The 17,067-nt window shown below is 53.9% G+C and overlaps 1 protein-coding gene across 1 annotated transcript in view; it reads left to right on the top strand.

Annotated features, from left to right (window-relative positions):
* The window catches only part of LRP1 (LDL receptor related protein 1), a 94,263-nt gene that overhangs the window by 53,960 nt on the left and 23,236 nt on the right, over window positions 1–17,067 (top strand). Inside the window, exons 23-42 of the mRNA XM_007534967.3 lie at window positions 1,439–1,684; window positions 1,795–1,992; window positions 3,028–3,232; window positions 3,388–3,552; window positions 4,034–4,278; window positions 4,668–4,799; window positions 5,195–5,422; window positions 5,510–5,684; window positions 5,772–5,866; window positions 6,022–6,171; window positions 6,283–6,423; window positions 7,031–7,165; window positions 9,069–9,200; window positions 9,381–9,515; window positions 9,666–9,795; window positions 9,882–10,008; window positions 10,338–10,489; window positions 10,589–10,713; window positions 10,963–11,340; window positions 13,081–13,270. Of these exons, the coding sequence (XP_007535029.1) occupies window positions 1,439–1,684; window positions 1,795–1,992; window positions 3,028–3,232; window positions 3,388–3,552; window positions 4,034–4,278; window positions 4,668–4,799; window positions 5,195–5,422; window positions 5,510–5,684; window positions 5,772–5,866; window positions 6,022–6,171; window positions 6,283–6,423; window positions 7,031–7,165; window positions 9,069–9,200; window positions 9,381–9,515; window positions 9,666–9,795; window positions 9,882–10,008; window positions 10,338–10,489; window positions 10,589–10,713; window positions 10,963–11,340; window positions 13,081–13,270 (3,484 nt within the window). The remainder of the gene's footprint in view (window positions 1–1,438; window positions 1,685–1,794; window positions 1,993–3,027; window positions 3,233–3,387; window positions 3,553–4,033; window positions 4,279–4,667; window positions 4,800–5,194; window positions 5,423–5,509; window positions 5,685–5,771; window positions 5,867–6,021; window positions 6,172–6,282; window positions 6,424–7,030; window positions 7,166–9,068; window positions 9,201–9,380; window positions 9,516–9,665; window positions 9,796–9,881; window positions 10,009–10,337; window positions 10,490–10,588; window positions 10,714–10,962; window positions 11,341–13,080; window positions 13,271–17,067) is intronic.

The following is a 17,067-nucleotide window of genomic DNA, read 5'->3' as shown; positions in this document are numbered from 1 at the left end:
GCAGTGCTCTGGGCTCCCTCTCCCTCCCTCTCTCTGTCTCATTAAAGGAAATCAATTTGGGAGTCAGGCAGTAGCGCAGTGGGTTAAGTGCGCATGGTGGAAAGCACAAGGACTAGCCTAAGGATCCTGGTTCAAGCCCCCGGCTCCCCACCTGTAGGGGAGTCACTTCACAAGCAGTGAAGCAGGTCTGCAGGTATCTATCTTTCTCTCCCCCTCACTGTCTTCCCCTCCTCTCTCCATTTCTCTCTGTCCTATCCAACAACAACGACATCAATAATAACTACAACAACAAAAAAAAACCACAAGGGCAACAAAAGGGAATAAATAAATAAATAAATATTAAAAAGAAACCAGTCTTTTTTAAAAGGAGCTAAAGAAAATGAGAATTTGGAAGTCGGGCAGTAGCGCAGCAGGTTAAGCGCACTTGGCATGAAGCACAAGGACTGGCGTAAGGATCTGGGTTCAAGCCCCTGGCTCCCCACCTGCAAGTCTGCAGGTGTCTATCTTTCTCCCCCCCCATCTCCTCCTCCCCTCTCCACTTCTCTCTGTCCTATTCAACAACAACAATAATAACTACAACAATAAAACAACAAGGGCAATAAAAGGCAATAAATAAATATATATTTTTAAAAAAGAAGATGAGAATTGGGGGATTCGGGCAGTAGCACAGCAGATTAAGCACACATGGTGCAAAGTGTAAGGACCCGCATAAGGATCCCAGTTCGAGCCCCCAGCTCCCCACCTGCAGGGGAGTCACTTCACAGGTGGTGAAGCAGGTCTGCAGGTGTCTATCTTTCTCTCCCTCTCTCCATTTCTCTCTGTCCTATCCAACAATGACAACATCAATAACTACATCAATAAAACAAGGGCAACAAAAGGGAATGAATAAATAAATAAATATTTTTTAAAAAGAATATGAGAATTAGGAAGCACCACATGAAAAGTGGTTCAGGGATGAAGAACAGAGCAGAGCAGTCTTATTTCTGCTGCGCCAAGCAAAGCATAGGTTCCTTGAAGTAGAGGCAAGGTGAGGGCGGTGAGGCAGGCCAGGGCAGGCCCTGAATGCCACTGATAGGTCACCAGTCAGGGTTGGCAGGTTCCAGGGTGTGTCAAAAGGTCCCAGGGGAAGACATGCCCTACCACACCCAAAATCAGGAGTGATCGAGGAAAGAGGAATGGGTCCAGGAAGAGAGTACAGTATGGGGCCCCACCATGGGCTGAGTTGGGGGCAATAGAGTGAGATATGGCAGTGATGTGGGTTGCTTCTTGGAGAAGGGGAGAGATGCTCCTGGGAGGCAGGTGCTGCAGCCCCAACCCTGGCCTGGGGGGCAGAGGCTTGGCCAGAGGTGGAAAGCAGGACATCTCAGGCTGGGCTCCATCTGCACTGGCCAGGACTTGGGACCTCTTCCCTGATGATGACCCTGTTCCTGCCCCCCAGACCAGTGTTCCCTGAATAACGGCGGCTGCAGCCACAACTGCTCTGTGGCACCTGGCGAAGGCATCGTGTGTTCCTGCCCACTGGGCATGGAGTTGGGGCCTGACAACCATACATGCCAGATCCAGAGCTACTGTGCCAAGCACCTCAAGTGCAGCCAGAAGTGCGACCAGAACAAGTTCAGCGTGAAGTGCTCCTGCTATGAGGGCTGGGTGCTAGAGCCAGACGGCGAGAGCTGCCGCAGCCTGGGTGAGCCATCGGGAGTGGTCGGAGGCTGAAGTCGTCACCCTGACACCAGAGCCCCAGCCCTGGCTGTGGCTGCTGACTCCTTGCTGACCCAAATCATGGCCCTTCCCCAGACCCTTTCAAGCCATTCATCATCTTCTCCAACCGCCATGAGATCCGACGCATCGACCTTCATAAAGGGGACTACAGCGTCCTGGTGCCTGGCCTGCGAAACACCATTGCCCTGGACTTCCACCTCAGCCAGAGCGCCCTTTACTGGACGGATGTGGTGGAGGACAAGATCTACCGCGGGAAGCTACTGGACAACGGAGGTGACCACTTTCCCCTTGGCTACGGGGACTGACAGAGGGTGGGGTGTGTGCAGATGGGGACGGGGTATTCAGTGCCACTGGCCCAGGTCCAGGTGGCCCGAAGTAGAAGCCCTGAGTGCCACCATCCTCCACACTCTTGTTAATTGGGTTAGATTTTTGCTGTGGGTCTCGGTGCCTGACGCCCCATAATTATCGTCAGCAGAGCCGCCAGCCTGATAATTAACAAAACGATCAGCCTTTCTCTAGAACGGCCTAGAGCTTGGCTCCCCAAATCCTAGAATTGCAGGCTCAAACAGGGAAATAAAGCATTTAGGGGTGGGGTCTTTGCAACCCACCTTCTGTCCCAGGGTGACCTGACCCATCACACACACTGAACCACACTGAGCAGGGGTTCATGCTGGGCCCAGCAGGCTGGCAGTGACCTCAAGGCCTGTCCTCATGGAGCTTGTGTGCTGTGGGGACATCATTATGTGAACCAAACACTGATTCAAGATGGGAGATGGGAGATGGGAGTGGAGGCTGGTGCACAGAGGGTAGGGAGAAGGAATGGCATTTTAAATTGATTGGCCAAAGAAGGTTTGTCCTCCAAGCAGAGACCCGAAAGAAGCACATTTTACTGGGGGAGTTTGTATTATTTGTAATAATAGGGCAAACATGAAATCATCTCAAATGTTCTCCTAAGGAGACAGTGACAGTGTCCACACTGTCAGCAGTTTGCTCTGACCTCTGCTTATGGGTTAACCCTTCAGGGAACTGCAGGCAGAAGATCTCTCCCACCTCCCCTTCTCCAGGATTCTGGAAGCCAGATTTCTCCTTCTTCTCATTTAACCTCCTGGTGAAGCAGGGAGCCTGAGTGAGGGTCTTGGGGGGTGGGGTGTGTGGAAACCCCAGTTGAATTCAGGGCGCATCAGAGGTATTGGCACAGTTGTCAGTGTTGAGAATGGGTCCTCAAGGGTTTCTGAGTCTTCCACATGTCTCTAACTCACTGCAGGGTGCTCTGACCTCCTGCAATCCTCTCTTTATCTCTCTCTCCAGCCCTAACCAGTTTTGAGGTGGTGATTCAGTACGGTCTGGCCACACCCGAGGGCCTGGCTGTAGACTGGATTGCAGGCAACATCTACTGGGTGGAGAGTAACCTGGACCAGATCGAGGTGGCCAAGTTGGATGGGACCCTCCGAACCACCCTCCTAGCTGGTGACATCGAACACCCAAGGGCAATTGCTCTGGATCCCCGGGATGGGTGAGGACCCTGCCGAGTCCTCTTCTGGCCCTATGGGCCCCGCGAGCCTGATAGAACCTGTCCTGTCTCCTCACTCTCCTTTGCCCTTGACTGAGGATCTCTTGCTGCCCCTCCACAAGCCCCTGACCAAGGCCTTCCTCCCTTCCCCCTCCCAGGATCCTGTTCTGGACAGACTGGGACGCCAGCCTGCCCCGAATCGAGGCTGCCTCCATGAGTGGGGCCGGACGCCGCACCATTCACCGGGAGACTGGCTCGGGCGGCTGGCCCAACGGGCTCACCGTGGACTACCTGGAGAAACGCATCCTCTGGATCGATGCCAGGTCAGCATCTGCCCCCAACCCAGGGCCTCCTTCCTCCCAAGGGACGGGGTGGGTTGGGGGGGGGGTCTGGGACCCCGGTGAGAACCAGGGGAGCTTGAGCCAGAAGCAGGGTGTCTATGAGCTGGTACAGTAGGACCAAGGTGAGGGTCATGGCTGGGCTGGGGGAGGGTGCTAGTGAGGGCTGGGAGGGGGGGCGGTAGAGTCAGGGCTGGCCCTGAATAGGCTTGTCTGCCAGAACCTCCTGTGTGCACTCAGTCTGTGCAGGGGCAAGAGGGAGTACCTGAATCCTGATGGTGGCCCTGGGGAAAGTGAACTTGAACTGAGGTCTGAGAGTTGGACTCCCAGCCCTTAAACCATGTGGTCTCACTCCATAATTGCTCCATCTGCCTTTCCCAGCCCCAGGGCTGAGGGTGCTGTGGGCTGGGTGCTCTGGAGGCTAAGGCCCCAGCAGCGTCCTCACTGTGCCCGACCATGCTCCCAGGTCAGATGCCATTTACTCAGCCCGTTACGATGGCTCCGGTCACATGGAGGTGCTTCGGGGACACGAGTTCCTGTCGCACCCGTTTGCAGTGACGCTGTATGGGGGGGAGGTGTACTGGACCGACTGGCGAACCAACACATTGGCCAAGGCCAACAAGTGGACTGGCCACAATGTCACCGTGGTACAGAGGACCAACACCCAGCCCTTTGACCTGCAGGTGTACCACCCCTCCCGGCAGCCCATGGGTAAGGGGTCTCTTAGGAACAGGAGACGACGGGGCAGGGAGGGAGTAGCTTGCTGATAGGGGGCGCTTTGCCGTGCACGAGGACCCAGGTTCAAGCCTTTGGCACCATGCATATCTCTATTTCTCTCCCTTTCTGTCTGAAACTAAAAGGGAAGCGAATGTCCAATAGCAGTGAAAACTGCAGACACAGGTCTCAGCAGGCAAAAAAATAAATTAAAAAAAGAGAGGAAATGAAAACAGGAGGGGTTTTGTTGAGCAGAGGTAGGCCAGCCTGCTGAGTGAAGGGTCAGCAGTGCGTGATCCTAGCACTGGGAGGGTGAGGCTGGGAATCGTGGATGAGAAATACCAGGTAGGGACCAGCAAGTCACCTTGCTTCTCCCCTACCCCCAGCTCCCAACCCCTGTGAGGCCAATGGGGGCCGAGGCCCCTGCTCTCACCTGTGTCTCATCAACTACAATCGCACGGTCTCCTGTGCCTGCCCCCACCTCATGAAGCTCCACAAGGACAACATCACCTGCTACGGTAGGAGACCCACCCCTTCTGCAGCTGGGGTTAGCAACCAGGGAGGTGGCACAGTCAAGCGCAGGGCTTGCAGACTTGCCCCAAGTCCCATCCCTGGTACAGTGTATGCCAGAGTGCTACTGTACTTCTCTCTCTAGCTAATAAAAATAACCTTTGTAAAATGCCTGTGGTAAGTGGAGGTGTCAAGCAGCCAGGCCCCCGTTTGTAAGTAAATCAGACAGCTGGAAGGGTTGGCAGGGGAGGGTACAGAGGCAGTCACTGTCAGAAGAGTCTAGAAGTCCAGCAGGCAGGTGACACAGGCAAGGATCAGCAGAGGACTAGAGGGGGGCCCCTCGGTCTAGGCAGTGGGTAACACAGAGACAGGGGCCACCCTCAGTGACCTGCCCGCCCCGCAGAGTTTAAGAAGTTCCTGCTGTACGCACGTCAGATGGAGATCCGGGGCGTGGACCTGGATGCCCCCTACTACAACTACATTATCTCCTTCACGGTGCCTGACATTGACAACGTCACGGTCCTGGACTACGATGCCCGTGAGCAGCGCGTGTACTGGTCCGACGTGCGCACGCAGGCCATCAAGCGGGCCTTTATCAACGGCACGGGTGTGGAGACTGTCGTCTCTGCAGGTGCTGTCCCAGCCTGGCCCTTGACCTTCTAGCCTCCTGTGCCCTGTAGACACTCCACACCAGCCCCCTCTCCCATTGTGCCCCCAGATTTGCCAAATGCCCACGGGTTGGCTGTGGACTGGGTCTCCCGGAACCTGTTCTGGACAAGCTATGACACCAACAAGAAGCAGATTAATGTGGCCCGGCTGGATGGCTCCTTCAAGAACGCAGTGGTACAGGGCCTGGAGCAGCCCCACGGTCTGGTGGTTCACCCCTTGCGCGGGTCAGTCCAGGGCCCAGGGCTGGGGAGCATGAGATATGGGGTATAAGAAGGGAGTGTCTCTGACTCTTCCTGATGCCTCTCCCACAGGAAGCTCTACTGGACTGACGGTGACAACATCAGCATGGCCAACATGGACGGCAGCAACCGCACCCTGCTCTTCAGCGGCCAGAGGGGCCCTGTGGGTATGAGCTTGCCCTGCCTGCCCAGAGTGTGCCCCAGTTCCCCCTCTAGAAAGAGGCTCACTAAATTCCCTCCAGCCCACAAACTCTCATGGTACCACCCTGGAGTGCTGACCCTGCCCCAGGCTCTCAGGCAGTCACACACACCCCCCTTTCAGGCCTGGCCATTGACTTCCCTGAAAGCAAACTCTACTGGATCAGCTCCGGAAACCACACCATCAACCGCTGCAACCTGGACGGGAGTGGGCTGGAGGTCATCGAGGCCATGCGGAGCCAGCTGGGCAAGGCCACCGCCCTGGCCATCATGGGTGAGGAGTAGGGACGGTGCAGGACAGCCTATGGGCCTGGCCAGGGGATGGGAGCTGGGGAGGGTGGTGTGAGAGCCCACCCTAGGATCTCATCCCTTCCTGCCACCCCAGGGGACAAGCTGTGGTGGGCAGACCAGGTGTCAGAGAAGATGGGCACGTGCAACAAGGCTGACGGCTCGGGCGCCGTGGTTCTGCGCAACAGCACCACGCTGGTGATGCACATGAAGGTGTACGACGAGAGCATCCAGCTGGGTGAGGCGGGCAGACAGAGCGGCTGCCCAGGCCAGGCTGGGCCAGGGGACCGGTGGGAGTGAGAATAGCTCAGGCTCCTCTCTCCACCCAGGGGCCCTTCTTTCCACCACTGCCATAGGAAGTATACTGTATGCCCCTCAGCTGCCCTGGCCAAGAGGCCCGGGGTCAGACAACCTAAGAGTTGGAAGGGGGGAGTAGCAGCAGCGGTGGTAGCGTAGCGGGTTAAGCACACATGGTGTGAAGCCCAAGGACCGGCGTAAGGATCCCAGTTCAAGCCCCCAGCTCCCCACCTGCAGGGGAGTCGCTTCACAGGTGGTGAAGCAGGTCAGCAGGTGCCTATCTTTCTCTCCCCCTCTCTGTCTTCCCCTCCCCTCTCCATTTCTCTCTGTCCTATCCAACAATGACGACATCAATAACGACAATAACCATAAAAAAAAACAAGGGCAACAAGAGGGAAAAAATAAATAAATAATTTTTAGAAAAAAAGAGTTGGGAGGGGTGGTTGACCCCCACAAGGTCCAGAGTGAAGTTGGTGACCATCCTTCCCTGAGGAAGGCCCTAACCCTCTCTCTCTCTCTCTCTCTCTCTGCCTCCCACTGGCCTCCAGGCCATGAGGGCACCAATCCCTGCAGCGTCAACAACGGTGACTGCTCCCAGCTCTGCCTGCCCACATCAGAGTCCACCCGCGCCTGCATGTGCACAGCTGGCTACAGCTTGCGTAGTGGCCAGCAAGCCTGCGAGGGTCAGTGCCGGGTCCCCCATCCCCACCCCTTTCCCTTCCACCTTGGGGTGTCATTCCAGGCCCCTGGAATCTCAATAAGACCTTTGAAAATGCAGGGTTGAAGACTTAGAGATGGGGCTAAGGTTCCTGGCCTGTGTCCGCAACCTGAACCAGGAAGTGGGGAGCAGAGGGACCAACGCATAAGAGAAACTGAGCTGTGAGGTGGCTCAGCTGCTGGCGCCTGCAGCAGACTTGTGGAGAGACAGGCACCTGCAGGCAGCTTCTCAGAAAAGATTGCTGAGTGTGGGAGAAGTCAGCATGTGGGTGACACGTCAGGGGTGACGTAACACGTCAAGCAGTGCCTGGAAAGTGGTGTTTGAGGCTGTGGAGAGTGGAGGAGGGAGAAACCAAGGCACTCAGACCAGTTAAGAGGTGTCTTGGCTTGAGTAACCTTGATGGTGTTGGTGTGAGGAAATGGGCCTAGACTAATGTTAGCAGCCTTGGCTCAAGAGATGGACAGATGAAACTGAGGTGTTTCCCCAGAACTTGATGACTGATTTACGAGCTTGCCTGGGGACAGCATTTCTCACAGTGCGCTCCTGGGAGCCTTCCTCTTTGATGTGGGAATGTTTCAGAAAGAGAGAGATGTGAGGTTGGACAAGGTTTAAATGCTTTTGTCACTATAAAACTTACCAGAGCCTTGAACGTGCTCTTCAACACAGAGGGTTTTTCAAGAGAAGGTGCTCGTATCTGAGGTGTCCCCAGACTCACTTGACTGAATCTTTCTCCCCCCGGATCCTGAGCAGCCTGACCTGATGGCACTGCAAGGCCTGGTGTAGCAGAGAGAGAGCAAGGGCAGGTCGTTAGGATGATGAGCTCCGGTGGCACAGGCCAGACGGAGGGCAAAGAAGAAAATAAAGTGAACACCTAAACTTTGGAGCCATCCAGTCCCAACTGTCCAGTCTGAATCACCCTCCAGATTCTTCCTAAATCCTTCGGAGGCCCAGGTTACATGGTTGAAAGAGAAGTGGGGTTGGGGGTAGGGGTTGTAACACACAGGGAGAGCAAGCCAGGCTCTGCTTCCCCCTAGTGGTGAGTAGTAATCTTGCAGGCGGTTGCCCAGAGTGCTTTCCACGCCACAGCCGGGGGCTCCAAGTTAGGTGTGTGTGCTGGTGTACTGAAAGCCAAGGAGAAAAAATTGAGGGGAAATACCAGGAAGCGAGTGGGGAGATAGCACAGTGATTTTGCAATAGACTTTCATGCCTACCGCTTAGAGGTTCCAGATTCAATTCCAGGCACCACCTTAAGCCAGGGCTGGTGGGTGCACACATTACCATGTGGTGGAGTGCCAGGGCTGGTGGAGAGCCTGGTGGAGTGCACACATTACCATGTGCAACTATTCAGGCTCAATCCCCTACTCCCCACCTGCAGACAGGATGCTTCATGAAGTAGTGAAGCAAGTCTGTAGGTGTCTATCTCTCTTCCTCTCTATCCCCCCTTCAATTTCTATCTGTCCAATCAAAAAAAAAAAAAAGGCCACCAGAAGCAGTGGATTCATAGTTCTGACACTGAAGTCCCAGCAACAACGTTGGTAGCAGTTAAAAAGCAAACCCAAAGGAGGCCAGGCTGGCGCACCTGATTAAGTGCACACATTACAGTGTGCAAGGACCTAGGTTCAAGCCCCTGGTCTCCACCTGCAGGGGAAAGCTTTATGAGTGGTGAAGCAGGGCTACAGATGTCTGTCTCTTTCCCTCTCTAGTTTCCCCTTCGCAATTATCTCTGTCTCTATGCAACAATAATGTTTTTTAAAAATTTTATTTAAAAAAAATACCAAAAAGTAGAGGATAGGTCTGAGTGTGACAGAAGCCAAGTTGCAAGGGGTTGTGTGGGCACAGCATATGCCTAAAGCGGCCTTGGGTTTCAGGTGTGGGCTCCTTCCTGCTCTACTCTGTGCACGAGGGGATCCGGGGAATTCCTCTGGACCCCAATGACAAGTCAGACGCCCTGGTCCCAGTGTCGGGGACTTCCCTGGCTGTAGGCATCGACTTCCATGCCGGTGAGCTATTTGGTGGCAGGAGTGAGTGGGGGTGGTGTACTCTTGGGGTCGACTGAGTGCCCACTGACCACAGTTGAAGGGGGCACTTCCCACAGGTGCCCCAGCCCTGCTCTGCCCCCTCCCCAGATTCATCCATGTATCTCTGTCCTAACCCCCATATGATTGTCCCCCCACCTCCAGAGAATGACACCATTTACTGGGTGGACATGGGCCTGAGCACCATCAGCCGGGCCAAGCGAGACCAGACCTGGCGTGAGGATGTGGTGACCAATGGCATTGGCCGAGTGGAGGGCATCGCTGTGGACTGGATTGCGGGTGAGCACGGGGAGCACTATGTGTGAGTTTTGGGGTGGGGTAGGCTGTAGCCAGTAGGGGAGCCTCAGGGGTCCATGGGGCTAGGAGGGAGGAGAGCACACACACATGTCCCCATCCAGCCCCCATGCAGCATGGCACCTTTCTCTTTAGGCAACATCTACTGGACTGATCAGGGCTTTGATGTCATCGAGGTTGCCCGGCTCAATGGCTCTTTCCGATACGTGATCATCTCCCAGGGCCTGGACAAGCCCCGGGCCATCACTGTTCACCCGGAAAAGGGGTGAGGAGCAGACAGGCTGTCCGTCGGCCCCTCTCTTCTTAGAGTCTGGGTCCTGACACCTCCCCACTTCCACCTTCTCCCTACAGGTATCTGTTCTGGACCGAGTGGGGTCAGTACCCACGCATTGAGCGGTCTCGGCTCGACGGTTCTGAGCGAGTAGTGCTGGTCAATGTCAGCATCAGCTGGCCCAACGGCATCTCCGTAGATTATCAGGTCTGAATGCAGGCGTGGCCCTGGCACCAATAGGGTGGACCCTTGCTCAAGGGGAAAGTTCACTTCACCCACTGCCCCACTCCCCCACCAGTCTGCCTGCAAGGAGGCCCATTCAGTGGGGAGATATAGACTGAGGGGAGTTGTGGGGTCTTCTGGCTCAGCCCTCTTTTTAAATTAGGATTCCTGCTCCCACACAGATGGTGGGCAGTAGAGTGGGGTAGGTCACACAGAGGTGGGCAACGGAAGGACAGCTAGAGGGCAGCAGTGGGGACCATGGGGGTGCTGAGTATTCAGGGCCCCTGAGGTGAGGTGGGTGCTGTGGCCTGCAGGATGGGAAGCTGTACTGGTGTGATGCCCGCATGGACAAGATCGAGCGGATCGACCTAGAAACGGGTGAGAACCGTGAGGTGGTTCTGTCCAGCAACAACATGGACATGTTTTCCGTGTCTGTGTTTGAGGACTTCATCTACTGGAGTGACAGGTGAAGAGGAAGGGCATCTGTCTGGCCTCCTTGGCAGTGTGTGTGCCCTCTCCACTGGGCTCCTGTCAACCTCCTGCTCCTGCCCCTCCCTTCTCTCAGGACTCACGCAAATGGCTCCATCAAACGTGGCAGCAAAGACAATGCCACAGACTCTGTGCCCCTGAGAACGGGCATTGGCGTCCAGCTCAAAGACATCAAAGTCTTCAACCGGGACCGACAGAAAGGTGAGGTCCTGGGCCCCTGTGCTGGGTATGCTCACCCAGGGGACCCAAGTGAGAAGGACCATGAGAGAAGCTGGGTCCAAAGGGGGCACAGAGATCCCAACACAGCAGGAGAGGCTGGGAGGTTCTAGGACTGTCTGGGTATTGGGTCTGGGGCAGGAGATGTCTGACGCAAGGATGCCAAGGCAGGGCAGGGCTTCATGCAGGGCTGGCCCGTGGGTGAGAGTTGCCCTCTGTGACCTCCTCCTCCAGGCACCAACGTGTGTGCAGTAGCCAACGGTGGGTGCCAGCAGCTGTGTCTGTATCGGGGCGGCGGGCGGCGGGCCTGTGCCTGTGCACATGGCATGCTGGCTGAGGATGGGGCGTCGTGCCGAGAGTACGCCGGCTACCTGCTCTACTCGGAGCGCACCATCCTCAAGAGCATCCACTTGTCGGACGAGCGCAACCTTAATGCGCCCGTGCAGCCATTCGAAGACCCCGATCACATGAAGAATGTCATTGCCCTGGCCTTCGACTACCGCGCCGGCACTGCCCCCGGCACGCCCAACCGCATTTTCTTCAGCGACATTCACTTTGGGAACATCCAGCAGATCAATGACGACGGCTCCCATAGGATCACCATCGTGGAGAGTGAGCCCAGCACCCCCCCCCGGGAAGTGGGGGGTGTCTGGGGCCGGGGGGTGGTCAGACTCAGGGAATAAAAGTCCTCAGCTACCCCAGGTGTGCCTCCTGCCTGCCCCAGAGTCCCTGACTCACACAGTGACTTGTGCAGCCACTTCAAAGTTTCTCCTCCCTTGGAGTCCTTTTTCTCCCCCGTCAGTCCTGGTTCTGCCCCCAGGGTGATACAGAATAAGCCAACACTGCCTGTGAGTGTGGGTTCGGGCTTCTAGTCCCATGGTCTTCAAGCCTCAGACCTGGTGTCTGTGTAAAGACACAGGGTTGGGGGCCTAGGAGATGGCTCACCCAGCAGAATGTACACATTACCATGTGTGAGGTCTGGGATTCGATCCCCTGGCACCAACCACATGGGAGCACCATGCACAGGGGAAGCTTCATGGTCTCTGGAACAGTGCTATGGTGTCTCACCTTCTGTCTCTCCTTTATCTCTTACATTTAAAGGGGAAAGAAAAAACAGGCTGTCAAGAGCAGTGGGATCAAGGTGAAGTCATAAGGAACAGTGGCAGGAAAAAACAAACTTTTGTTTTAAGGGTTTAGACTGGAGGGGGTCAGGCAGTGGTGCACCCAGTTAAATGCACATACCAAGTGCAGGGATCTAGGTTTGACCCTCTGCTCCCCACCTGAGGGAGGGATACACACTTCATGAGTGGAGAGTCAGGTCTATAAGTGTCTTTCTCCCTATCTCCCCTCCCCACTCAATTTCTCTCTGTCCTATTGAATAAAAATTAGGGAAAAAATTAAGGGGGGTGGGGAGTGCTAGAAAAACCGGGAGAAGTGGATTTGTAGTGCTAGAACTGAGCCCCAGCAATAACTCTAGTGGCAAACAAAAAAAAATTAGGCTGGATACCACCTTTAGGATCTGGATGTCCCCGGTCTGTGACTCTTTCATCTGTCTCTTTACCTAGTCAACCTGTCCAGGCACTGAACCCAGTGATGGTCTGAACAGACCTGTCCTTTCATAGTCCTCTGGACATTTTTGCTTCACACAATCTCATCTGCATGTCAGTGTGAAAACGCAGTGTCCAGAGCTAAACCTGACACTCCGCAATCTAGGCTCGATCTGGCAAGGCTGGCAGCACTGCCCCCTCCCTTCACAGTGTTGTTCAGGCTACAGAGCTCCCGTTAAAGCACTTCTGGCCGTCACATTGTCACATGTTATGAAGCCACAAAAATCTTGTGTCTTCTCTTAAGCTGTTGTCTGCTGCATCTCTCTCGTTGGGCACTTATTGTTCTTAAAGTTGAGTTAAAGACATACTGTTTTTTAAGACATTTCTAAAGCAATCTGGTGTGGGGTCTTTAAGTAGCAAGTTTTTTTAGTACAAGACAAATAAGATCTGAAGTCCCATGTTCAGTCCCTCACAACACCACCATAGATCAGAGCTGATTAGTGAGATGGTAAAAATGAATAAACAAAAACCTGTGTACAAAAGACGTGTGACCCTACTTGTAGTAGCTCTGAATATAAAGGCAGCCTCCCGGGCGGGGGGGAGGTGCAAGGGTGATGGGCCAAGCGCCACTAGGCAGGAGCTGCTAAGAGCTGGGGACACTGAGGACCACACCCCACAGGCTCCCCAGTGCCCACTTTTCATAGGAGTGAGTGCCACAGAGTAACCCCTGAGTTCCTCCCCAGGTCTCTCTTCTGCTCGATGTCCAGTCCCATCCTCATGCACGACTGCTTTTGTCTCCTCACAGATGTGGGCTCTGTGGAAGGCCTGGCCTATCACCGTGGCTGGGACACTCTTTACTGGACAAGCTACACCACATCCACCATCACCCGTCACACAGTGGACCAGACCCGGCCGGGGGCCTTTGAAAGGGAGACTGTCATCACCATGTCTGGAGATGACCATCCTCGGGCCTTTGTGCTAGACGAGTGTCAGAAGTGAGCCTGGGGCAGGATGGTGGGGGGTGGGAATGAGGGTGGGGGCTGGGCCTAGAGCAACAGAAACTGCACCAAGCAGACTGGGGAGGGGGAGCAGGAAAGACTGGCTGTGACCTCAGCTCAGCCACTTGCACTGTGGGAGCTTGAGCCAGCTGTGCGACCTCTCTGAGCTTTGGTTTCCTCATCTGAAACACCAGGCTGATAATACTTCAGGTGCCTGAACCCAAGGGGACTTTGGAGGGCCATTCTGGCTCTATGTGGGTCCATCCAGTCCTTCAGTTGAGAGCCATGTGCAGGCACACAGTGGGTGCTCTGCCTTTCTGGGATTCCAAGCTTCAGGCATGTGCATTGAATGTGTGCCCTATGTTAGGAGGTTGAGCTGGGGAGAGAATTCAGACTGACAGGAAGTGCTGTGTGCATCACAGAGGCAGGGAGGGCTGGCACAGGGCCTGGAAGAAGGTCCGGACAGTGGTATGCCCAGTAGAGCACAGGTGTTACCATTCACAAGACCTGGGGCTTAAGCCCCTGGTCCCCACCTGCAGGGGATAAGCTCAATAAGCAGTGGAGCAGTGCTACAGGTGTCTCTCTTTCTTTCTGTCTCTCATACTCTATCAAAAACAGAAAGGAAAAGATGGCCACCAGAAATGGTGGAGTTGTACAGGCACTGAGCCCTAGCAATAATTCTAGTGGCAAGAAAAAAAAAAAAGAAAGAAGGAAGGGATTTGAAAAGCATAAGGATAGAAAGAGGGAGAACTCAAAGCAGAGAAAGGGTGTAAGGGGTTCTCCCCTTGCCCTCTCAGAGGCTTCCCAGGATTGGGGGCAGCCTGAGGAGGCCCAGGAAGCTGGCATCAGGTTGTGCAGGACTTGAAAACAGGGAACATTTGGGAGGAGGGAGTGGTGTCCACTAGCAGCCCTGCCAGGCAAGCTCTCCTGCCCCCGCTGTGGGGCTTAGCCAACATCCTCCCCCATTCACCTTAGCAATCCTGGCTCACATATGAGCAGGACATTTTTCCTTCGACTCCAGCAGCACTTGGAATGTTTCCCCAAAGCATCACTAGGAAACTAAGGGACAAATAGAACCCAAAGCAACTACATAGAGACACTGAGTGGACTGAACCCAGATTCCTCAGCGTGATGTAACTCAAGGCCAGCCTGGTCCAGCCTGCCCAGCCCAGTAACCAGCACAAGGGCCCTCTGTCCCCTTCTGGCCTCTGCTCTGTCTGGCACATACTGTTCACGATACAACTCCCATCTCCCAGGCCATGAGCCTTGTTGACTTCACCTGTCTGGAACTGGCTCCAGGACCTGTCTCTCAGGGCTTCCAACCTCCCTGAGGTGGCCAGGTTGCCTCCCACTCCAGGTCTCGAGGCTGAAGGAGCCTCTCAAGGCTTCCAGCAAGTTCCTCTGCTCCATGCCCAGTGAGGCTGCCTAGGCACTCAACTCAGCACATGGCTTTGGGGAGCCAGACACGTGCTCAAGCCCCCAGGGGTGGCACAGGGGCATGAGCCTTGAATGTAGTTATTTTTAGTTGTGATGAAGTAGCAGAAGGCTTCCTGAGTGTGACAAGGACCTGAGTCAGGTTGGCAGTCCCAAGACTGCTTTTGAGGTGACATGAGCTGGATCTGGAGGTAGTGGATCAAAAGCTAAGCTACTCTTGACCAGAAAGAGTAAGGGCTTTTTTTTTTTTTTTTTTTTTTTTTTTTGGTGGTGGGAACAGTGTAGACCAGACTGCTGAGTTCAACCCTGACTGAGATCCCCTGCCCTCAGGGGCCTAGTTTCCCAGCCCACTAGGGCAGTGGCTTTAGCAGTCACACTTGCCATGAGTGGCACTCCTCTACCTGTCACCCAGGAGGGAGCACTGCTCATGGCTTGGTGGGCTGAGAGTCCTGGTGTGTGTGTGTGTGTGGGGGGAGGTATGGGAGAGAGAGCACAAGGGAAGAAGAAAACTGGCTGCCTCCTCCTCTCCCTTTTGTCATCCAAAGCCCCTCAGTGTGGAGGTGGGAGGCAGCAGCTCAAATGTGCAGGCTACAGGGCAAGGGGAGTGGAACTGCTGTAAGAGTGAGACCTGGACCAAAGGAGAGCTCACCCGAGAGGGTGCCACCTTGGCCCTGGGGGAAGCTTTTGTTTTGTGGTACTTCTCTTTCTCTCTCTGTCTTTTGTCTCTATCTGAAAAAGCTGGCCCAGACCACTGATGGCAAAAAAAAAAAAAAAGTGAGACCTATGGCTGGAGAGAGAGCTCACTGGATAGGGTTCATGCCTTGCCATGCACATGGCTAAGAGTAGGGCTCCCACCCCAATGGCGCAAAGGCCCCCAATTAAATAAAACTTCTAGGGGTGGGATCCAGCACACAGCGGTTCTCATCCATGGTTTCTTATTACAGGGAGAAGAGAATAGATATAAACTAGGTAGTGACACACTGACATGGGGGTTAGGTGGTGGTGCACCAGTTAAGCACACATATTACCTTGCACAAGGACCTGGGTTCAAGCCCCTGCTCTCCACCTGCAGGAGGAACACTTCATGAGCAGTGAAACAGGTCTGCATGTGTCTTTCTCTCTCCCTCTCTTCCTTCCCTCTCAGTTCCTTTTTGTTCTATCAAAATAATAATAATAGGTGGGGGTAAATAGCAAAGAGATTCTCCTGCCTGAGGCTACAAAGTCCCAGGTTCAATTCCCTGCACCACCATAAACCAGAGCTGATCAGTGCTCTGGTAAAATAATTAATAATAATAATAATCATAATAATGTAGGGAGAAAAAGGGGAAAAAATTGGCTGCCAGGAGCAATGGATTCGTGTGCCTGCACTGAGCCCCAGCCATAGCCCTTGTGGCAATGAACATATTACAAAGAAGGAATAAAGAAAACTAACATGAAGATGGGAACCAACTCATTTAGTCCTCAGACTATTCTCAAAACAGAGAGTAGTGGGTTCCTCAGCTCATTAAGAAGAAACTGTAGTACAGAGAGGTCAAGTAACTATTTATTTACTTATTTTTGTTACCAGGGCTTCACACCTGCATGATTCTACTGCTTCTGGTGGAAATTTTTTCCCTCTTCCTTTTGTAAAACTTTTTTTTAAGATTTTATTTATTTATTTATTTATTTGAGGTAAAAGGAGAGAAAGAGAACCAGACATCACTTTGGTACATGCACTGCCGGGTATCGAACTCAGGACCTCATGTCTGAGAGTCCAACATGTTAGCCAGTGCACCACCTCCCAAATTGCTATTTATTTTTAAAATATTTATTTATTCCCTTTTGTTGCCCTTGTTGTTTTATTGTTGTAGTTATTATTGTTGTTGTTATTGATGTCGTCATTGTTGGATAGGACAGAGAGAAATGGAGAGAGGAGGGGAAAACAGAGAGAGGGGAGAGAAAGATAGACACCTGCAGACCTGCTTCACTGCCTGTGAAACAACTACCCTGCAGGTGGAGAGCCGGGGGCTCAACCAGCATCCTCACGCCGGTCCTTGCACTTTGCGCCACCTGCGCTTGACCTGCTACCGCCTGACTCCCTGTTGACTTTTAACCAGAGCACTCTTCAGCTCTGGCTTATGGTATTGCTAGGGACTGAACCAAAGACCTTGGAACCTCAGGCATGAAAGTCTTTTTTGCATAACTACCATATTATTTCTCCTGCCCTTTTCCCCCTTTCAATCACAGATAGAAGCAAAGTGGGAGAGAGTCGGGCAGTAGCGCAGCGGGTTAAGCGCATGTGGTACAAAGTACAAGGACCGGCATAAGGATCCCAGTTCAAGCCCCCAGCTCCCCACCTGCAGGGGAGTCGCTTCACAACC

This window comes from Erinaceus europaeus, chromosome 7 (genome assembly GCF_950295315.1).
Source record: "Erinaceus europaeus chromosome 7, mEriEur2.1, whole genome shotgun sequence".
NCBI classification, from domain to species: Eukaryota; Metazoa; Chordata; class Mammalia; order Eulipotyphla; family Erinaceidae; genus Erinaceus; species Erinaceus europaeus.
The sequence above is the reverse complement of the archived record's forward strand: the minus strand, read 5'-3'. Positions and strand labels throughout refer to the sequence as shown.